General features: G+C 52.5%; 1 protein-coding gene across 1 annotated transcript; it reads left to right on the top strand.

Annotated features, from left to right (window-relative positions):
• On the top strand, nucleotides 1–8,433 carry LOC122098439 (cytochrome P450 1A2-like). Its single transcript, XM_042668859.1, has 7 exons — nucleotides 1–41; nucleotides 901–1,730; nucleotides 2,866–2,986; nucleotides 3,895–3,984; nucleotides 4,772–4,895; nucleotides 6,687–6,773; nucleotides 7,778–8,433. The coding sequence occupies exons 2-7, from the start codon at nucleotides 906–908 to the stop codon at nucleotides 8,070–8,072; spliced, it is 1,542 nt and encodes a 513-aa protein (XP_042524793.1). The 5' UTR covers nucleotides 1–41; nucleotides 901–905; the 3' UTR covers nucleotides 8,073–8,433.
• Nucleotides 8,434–8,718: the final 285 nt, after the last annotated feature.

Below are 8,718 nucleotides of genomic sequence, written 5' to 3' on the forward strand. Positions count from 1 at the left end.
ACCCGCAGCCCTGCTGATCTCGGTGCACCTGTTTTCCACAGGTACCTTTCTAGGCCTGCTCTTCTGTCCCTGGGATTTCCTGCTTATATCCTGGGAACTAAGAAGAATGGAAGTATTAGAGGAGGAGGGGGAGGGAGAGGTGCTCGATTTCTCATTATTTGTCAGCATCTCTAGCTTTAGTTGAGCAGTTTTAACTATGTAGGTTTCCCCCACCCCACCTCTCGCTTTTTTTTGGGGGGGGGGGGGGAGGGCCAGACCAGGGGCTTGAACTCACGGCCATGGCCCAATCCTTCAGCATTTATACTGAAGGCATGCACTCTACCACCAGAGTCACAGGTCCACTTCTGGCTTCTGGGTGGTTCACTGAAAAGAAGAATCACTTGGATCAGCTGGCTTTGAACCCCAATCCTTAGACCTCAGCCTCTTGAGTAGCTGGGATGTTAGGCATGAGCCAGCCACCAGCACCTGGCTCAAGCAGGTGTGTTTCTAAGACCCAGAGTGGAGAGAGGGGGAGAAAGACCTACCTGGAGCTAGAAAAATCCATAACTGGGCTGGGAATGTGACTTAGTGGTAGATTGCTTGAAAAATCCCTGGCCCTGGGCATGTGCTACTTCAGCTTCCAAGACTCAGAGAACCAGGCACTGGTGGTGGCTCCCGCCTGTCACCCCAGCTACTCAGGAGGCTGAGATCTGAGGATCATGGTTTGAAGCCAGCTGGAGCAAGGAAGTCCATGTGGCAACAACAACCACGAAAATAATTTCTTTCCACTCCAGCTTCAGAATTAGAAACTGAGGAGGAGTTCTGAACGGGTGTCCGTGTCTCGTGAATGAATGAATGAATGCACAAATGAGTGATGACCCCCCCTCCTTCTCTGCCTCTCTCCTTGCCCCCTGCACTCAGCAACCATGGCGCAGGTGCTGGGCATCTCCTTCACAGCCACTGAGCTGTTGCTGGTGACCGCCATCTTCAGCCTGGTCTTCTGGGCCATCAGATCCTCCACATCTCGGGTGCCCAAAGGCCTGAAGAGTCCGCCAGGGCCCTGGGGGTGGCCAGTGCTGGGGCACATTTTCACCCTGGGGAAGAACCCCCACCTGGCGCTGACCAGGCTGAGCCAGCAGTACGGGGACGTCCTGCAGATCCGCCTCGGGTCCACCCCCGTGGTGGTGCTGAGCGGCCTGGACACCATCCGCCAGGCCCTGGTGAAGCAAGGTGATGATTTCAAAGGCCGGCCTGACCTGTACAGCTCCTCTCTAGTGACCAATGGCCAGAGCTTGTCCTTTAACCCTGACTCTGGGCCCGTGTGGGCTGCCCGCCGGCGCCTGGCCCAAGATGCCCTGAAGAGCTTTTCCATAGCCTTGGACCCGGCCTCGACATCTTGCTATCTGGAGGAGCACGCGAGCAGACAGGCCAAGAACCTCGCAGACACTTTCCAGAAGCTCACGGCAGAGTCCAGGTGCTTCGATCCCTATGAGCATCTGGTGCTGTCGGTGGCCCAGGTCATCGGTGGCATGTGCTTCGGGGGGAACTTCCCCCAGAACAGCGAGATGGTCACTGTGGTGACCACCAGCCAGGACTTCGTGGAGGTAGCCTCTTCTGGGAATGCGGTGGATTTCTTCCCCATCCTCCGCTACCTGCCCAACCCCTCCCTGAAGAGGTTTAAAGACTTCAACCAGAAGTTCATCACGTTTCTGGAGAAAACAGTCCAAGAGCATTACCAGGACTTTGACAAGGTGAGCCAGGGATGCAGGTGATAAAGGAAGCAGCCACAGAGCCCGATGTGTGTGGGGAGGATGGTGGGGGGCTGGGGCGAGGAAGCCCTGAGGCCTTTCTCCAAGACAGTGCTCACAGTTCATGTTCTATACACATCTAGGAAGAGCTGGGTGCCTGTGGCTCACGTCTGGCATCCTAGCTACTCAGGAGGCTGATTCTGAGTCCTGGAGTTCAAAGCCAGCCTGGGCAGAAAAGTCTGTGAGACTCTTCTCTCCAATGAACCAACAAAAAGCTCTTGTAGAGCTGTGGTTCAAGTGGCAGAATGCCAGCCTTGAGCACTAAAGCTCAAAGACAGCACCTAGGTCCTGAGTTCAAGTCCCAGGACCAGCTAATACATACACACACTGGGGACTCACACCCGTCATTCTAGCTACTCGGGTGGCTGAGATCTGAACATCATGGTTCAAAGCCAGCCCAAGCAGGAAAGTCTGTGAGACTACTTATTATATGTAATTAAGCACACAGAAGAGGCGCTGTGGCTCAACTTGTAGAGCGCTTGCCTTGAGCTGAAGAGCTGAGGGACAGTGCCCAGGCCAAGAGTTCAAGTCCCAGAACAAACAAAAAATAAAAAAAATAAAGATAGTGTAATTAAGCATGCAAAAACCAGAAATGGTACTGTGGCTCAAAGTGATAGAGCACTAGCCTTGAGTAAAAGAGCCAAGGCCCCAACTTCAAGCCTCATGACTGACAAAAAAAAAAAAAAAAAAAAGACAGAAAAGGAAAAGAAAGGCCTATAAATGAGAAGATGGCATATTTTGGCCATGGAGGGAGGGGGTGGCTTCATTGTGAATGAAAAGGTCTTTATCCTGCCAGAACCTGAGCCTCAGCATGGGGCTAATCCCCAGGTCACCTTTCCTTCCTGGATCCAGGCAGGAACTCTTCCTCCTAGGGAAACTGGACTTCTGGGGTCTGGGCTGGGGGGCGAGGTCAATGGGATAAGACATGAAAGGCCATGCCCTCCTTACCTGAGGCTATGGTACCAGCCAGGCTTGCCAGACTCTGCAGGCGGGGGTGGGCGGGGGGTACTGAAGGTGCCAAGCCGGGTGGGCTGGGTCAAGGACCTGGCATGGGTGCCCTGAAGCTCGTCCTTCTCAGAACAACGTGCGGGACATCACGAGCGCACTGTTCATGCACGCGGAGAAGGAGTCCACGGCCAAGGGCGTCCCGATCCCCCGGGAGAAGATCATCAACATCATCAATGACATCTTTGGAGCCGGTAGGACTCAATTTCCCCCCCCCTCCACAAACATCACACACACCCCTCCAACCACAGCAGTCACCCCTTCCCCCGTACCCCCTTTCCCAGTCCCTGATCCACAAGGAACCTGCTGATTGCATGCAAGGTGCAACCAAAGGGGACTCAGAGGCCCTCTCTTCTGGGCCTCAACTTCCCCATCCAAACCCTGGCAAGCTCTCAGACCTGTAAATCCAGGTGCTATATCACACCAGCAGCTAAGGAAGAAACGGGCATCTCAGTGGCTCACGCATGTCATTGTAGCAACTTAGGAGGTCCAGATCTGAGGAACACAGTTCAAAGCCAGCCCAGGCAGGAAAGTCCATCAGACTCCTATCTCCAATGAACTGCCCAAAGTGCCACAAGTGGCCCTGTGGCTCAAAGTGGCTGAATACTAGCCTTGAGGGGAAAAAAAGGCTCAGGGACAGGGCCCAGGTCCTGAGCTCAAGCCCCAGGATCCCCAAAAGAAAAAAGAAACAGACATTTTGCCTAGCCTCCATGGTTCACATCTGTGATCCTAACCCACTCAGGAGGCTGAGAGATCTGAGGATCATGGTTCAAAGCCAGCACCAGCAGCCGAAGTTGAGAGATTCTTCTCTCCAATTAGCCGGCAAAAAGCTGGAAGAGCAGTGGCTTAAGGGGTAGAGAGCCAGCCTTGAGTAGAAAATGCTAAGAAGAGTATGAGGCTCTGAGTTCAAGCTCCAGTATTGACACCCCCCAGAGAGAGACACAGAGAAAGAGACACACACAGAGAGAGAGAGACAGACAGACAGACAGAGACAGAGAGACAGAGGGAGAGAGAATTGGCTCCATTCATGGCTGTGCTCTTGCCAATGATGGCATCTTTGCTGCTGTCTCTCTTTCTCCTCCTCCCCATCCACACCAACCAGGGTTTGACACCATCACCACGGCCATTTCCTGGGCCCTCATGTACCTGGTGACCAGGCCTGACGTCCAGAGGAAGATCCACAAGGAGCTGGGTATGTGGCGGCTCCGGTTCTCCAACCAGGAAAGGGGAGACCTGGAGCCCCGGGTCATGGTTCAATCCATGAACACCTGTCATGTGTTTCTGGGACCCACCACCCTTGGATGCTTGGTGTTCCCCCTCACCTAGAAGATGGAAGGGAAAGGCTGTTATTGTTTTGGTTTTGGTGTTGATCCTGGGGTTTGAACGCAGGGCCTGGGTGCTGTCCCTGAGCTCTTTCACTCAAGGCTAGTGCTTTACCACTTTGCACCATAGCACCACTTCCGGTTTGCTGGAGGTTCATTGGAGAGAAGAGTCTCATGAAGCCAGGTGCCAGTGGCTCACCACTGTCATCCTAGCTACTCAGGAGGCTGAGATCTGAGAATCATGATTTGAAGGAAGCCCAGGCAGAAGAGCCCCCATGAGACTTTTATCTCCAATGAACCACTCAAAAACTGGAAGTGGGGCTGTTGTAGAACACTAGCCTTGAGTAAAAAGAGATCAGAGACATCACCCAGGTCCTGAGTTCAAGCCCCACCACCAACAAAAACAAGAAGAAAAAAATAGAGTCTCATGGACTTTTCCTGCATGGGTTGGCTTTGAACCGTGATGCTCAGATCTCAGCCTCCTGAGTAGCGAGGATGACAGGCGTGAGCCACATTGCTCAGCCTGGCTTTTTGTTGGTTTTGCTTTGAAGGAGCGGGTTGGTACATGTGAGCACATGGGCCCACAGAGAGTCAGGTGAGGAGACACAGGTGTGGGGAGCATAGAGACACCCGCAAAACTGTCCTGTGTGCTTGCAGACGCAGTGGTCGGCAGGGAGCGGCGTCCCCGGCTCTCTGACCGACCTCAGCTGCCCTACCTGGAGGCCTTCATCCTGGAGACGTTCAGACACAGCTCCTTCGTCCCCTTCACCATTCCCCACAGGTGCCTCCTCTGCCCTCTTTGTGTTGTGTGTGTGTGTGTTGGGTGTGTGTGTGTGTGTATGCGTGCTCACGCGCACATTGGTGCTTGTGCATACCCATGTCTGGGGCTTGAACTCAGGGCCTGGGTGCTGTCTCTGAGCTTTTTTACTCAAGGCTAGCGCTCTACCACTTGAGTCCCAGGTTCACTTCTGGCTTTTTATAGATTCATTGAAATTAAGAGTCTCAGAGGAATTTTCTGCCCAAGCTGGCCTCCAAAAGATGATCCTCAGATCCTAGCCTCCTGAGTAGAAAAGATTACAAGAATGAGCACTGGTGCCCAGCTTTGCTGTTGAATCTTCTACCTAGAATTTGTAGGCCCTCAGAATCGAACCCTTGTCCAAATAAATCCTGGCACACTCCATTCCCTCAGAAGTTTTTTGTTTTTGTAGCCGGGCGCTGGTGGCTCACACCTGTAATCCTAGCTACTCAGGAGGCTGAGATCTGAGGATCGCGGTTCAAAGCCAGCCCAGACAGGAGAGACCGTGAGACTCCAATCTCCAGTAAACCACCAGAAAACTGGAAGTGGCGCTGTAGCTCAAGGGGTAGAGCGCTTGCCTTGAGCTGAAGAGCTGAGGGACAGCGCCCAGGCCCAGAGTTCAAGCCCCACAACCGACAAAAAAAAAAAGAAGTTTTTTGTTTTTGTTTATCCACCTGGCAGAGCTTACCCGTCAATATTTTCTAGAATTTGAAGCCCTGAGACCTTGATTTTGAGTTAGTCAACATTTACTTAATCCTGCATGTTGATCTAGTAATTCCTAGAATAAAAAGCTTCAAACTCCCAGTGGCTCCAAGTATCAGCACAAAACAAAAACAAGCCAGGTCCCATGATACTGGTGGCTCACACCTGTAATCACTGCTGCTCAGGAAGCTGAAATCTGAGCACTGTACCTCTGAGGCAGTCCTGGCAAGATAGTCTATGAGACTCTTTTTTTTTTTTTTTTTTTTTTTGGGTCCGGTCGTGGGGCCTGAACTCTGGGCCTGGGCGCTGTCCCTCAGCTCTTCAGCTCAAGGCTAGCACTCTACCACTTGAGCCACAGCGCCACTTCCGGCTTTTTTCTTTTTGCTTATGTGGTGCTGAGGAATCGAACCCAGGGCCTCAGGTATGCAAGGCAAGTGCTCTACCACTGAGCCACCTTCCCAGCTCTCTATGAGACTCTTATCTCCAATGAACCACCACAAAAGCTGGAAGTGGAGCTGTAGTTCACATAGTAGAGCCCTAGCCTTGAACACAAAAGCCCAGGAGCAGTCAGGAGTCAGTGGCTCACGCCTGTCATCCTAACAACTCAGGAGGCTGAGCTCTGAGGATCATGGCTCAAAGCCAGCCAGGCAGAAAAGTCTCCATGAGACTCTTATCACCAGTGGACCACTCAAAAACCAGAAGTGGTGCTGTGGCTCCATTGGTAGAGCGCTAGCCTTGAGCACAAAGAGGCTCGGGGACAGCACTCTGAGGTCTAGCCCCAGGACCAGCACAAAAATAAATAAATAAGTAACTGCAAGGCTGGTCTGGCCCTGGCCACCCACCTGCTCCTTGCCTGCACAGCAGGGCCCAGTGCCCAGCTGGGCACCCAGCAGAGTGGGCACATGCTGACACTGAGGACCAGGGGCTGAGGAAAGGGCTCCCCTGTTGCCCCTCCTCCCAGCTCCCATCTCCCCACTCAGGTGGTGGGAAGGTACTGGGGTGTGGCAGTGAGTGGAGCAGGTGCACCCAGCTCTTCCAGCCCCCGAGGCTGACAGATCCTCCTCCTTCCCCCAGCACAACGAAGGACACCACGCTGAACGGATTCTACATTCCCAAAGAGCGGTGCGTCTTCATCAACCAGTGGCAGGTCAACCATGACCCGTGAGTACGCAGCGCGCATGCGCTGTCAGGCCTGCCCTGTGGCTCACACGGGTGGCTCACACCTGTCATCTCTGCTGCTCTGGGGGCTGAGGTCTGAGGATCCGGATTTGAAGCCAGCGCGGGCAGGAAAGTCTGTGGGACCCTTATCTCCAATCAAATCACAGAAAAAGCTGGAAGTGGTGCTGTGGCTCAAGTGGTAGAGCAGTAGCCTTGAACAAAAGCAGCTCAGGGACAGTGCCCAGGCCGTGAGGGAACACCGCAGTACTGGGGAGAAAAAAAAAAAAAAAAAGAGGTGAACGTTGAGCTGTGAATCAAATGGTAATTCACTAGTCTTAAGTAAATAAAGCAAATGTGAAGCCCTGAGTTCAAGCCCTAGTGCCAACACAGAATATAGAACTTAAAATATGCAATATATTATATATGATTATGGCACATAACAATAAAATAGATTACACATGATTATGATATATAATACATGGTAAAGTATCAGCCTTGAGCAAAAGAAGCTCAGGGGCAGTGTCCAGAACACACAAAATATTGTGCCTGGGCACTGGTTGCTCACACCTGTCATCCTAGCTATCAGGAAACTGAGATCTGGGGATCATAGTTCAAAGCCAGCCCAGGCAGGAAAGTCCATAAGACTCTTATCTCCAATAAATCATCAAAGAGGAGCCAGAAGTGGCACTGTGGCTCAAGTGGTAGAGTGCCAGCCTTCAGTGAAAAGCTCTGGGACAGTGCACAGGCCGAGTTCAAGCTCCAGGATTGGCACGCATGCACACACACACATGCACACACACACACACACACACACACAGAGGCACATGCACACACATACACACACTGTATATGACATCTGTATATAGTATGTACATATGATATCTGACGATAGAGGACATTGATAATATAATGCATATCCATACGTGTTCTAACCCTTGGGTTCTCAGTAAAAATCCATGTCAGCATCTTCCCTCAGCTGGGATTCTCCATCTCCTCTTCCCTTGCAGGGAGACATGGGGGGACCCCTTTGAGTTCCGCCCAGAGCGCTTCCTCACCGATGGGGAGACCACCTTGAACAAGCCCCTGAGCGAGAAGGTCTTGCTGTTTGGCCTGGGCAAGCGCCGGTGCATTGGGGAGATTCCAGCCAAATGGGAGCTGTTCCTCTTCCTGTCCACGCTCCTGCACCAGCTGGAGTTCAGCCTGACACCCGGCGTGGAGCCCGACCTCACCCCCACCTATGGGCTCACCATGAAATATGCCCGCTGCCCGCATTTCCGTGCACATCCCCACTCGGCCAAATGAACAAGGCCCTGCGGTGCCAGGGAAAAGGGGGCACCTGTGGGGCTTGGGTTTGATTGCTTTCCACTTGTTGATTTTATGGGGATATGCTTTTCCCATAGGTCACATCGCCTGTAGGATACTCACAGAGTGATGTAACCATCTCCCTGTACGCCCAGCACCCCCAGGATCATTTGCATGTCATGACTGTCCCCACTGATCTTGCCACCCCATGCCCTCCACCCCCAGCTACGAATCTACTTCCTGTCCCTACTGCCTTGTGTTGCCTGGGGTAAAGAATTCATGTCCACAGAATGGGACAGCACATAGTCTGCACCTGGCTAGTTTCCCTCAGCGTACTTGTTTCAAAGTTTTTTCCATTGGTAGCTGGTGTCACAATGTCCTGGTCTTAGATTTTACTTGGTTTTTTTTGGGGGGGGGCAGGATTTGAACTCAGGGCCTACTCATAGCCAGGTGCTGGTGGTCACACCTGTCATCCAGATATCCAGGAGGATGAAATTTGAGGATCACAGTTCAAAGCCAGCCTGGGCAGGAAAGTTCATGAGACTCTTATCTCCAATGACCACCAGAAAACCAGAAGTGTTCTATGGCTCAAAGTGGTAGAGTGCTAGCCTCGAGCAAAAGAGCTCAGGGACAGTGCGCAGGCCCT

Source organism: Dipodomys spectabilis, unplaced genomic scaffold, assembly GCF_019054845.1.
Source record: "Dipodomys spectabilis isolate Male_0828 unplaced genomic scaffold, ASM1905484v1 ptg000478l, whole genome shotgun sequence".
In the NCBI taxonomy this organism is placed as follows: domain Eukaryota; kingdom Metazoa; phylum Chordata; class Mammalia; order Rodentia; family Heteromyidae; genus Dipodomys; species Dipodomys spectabilis.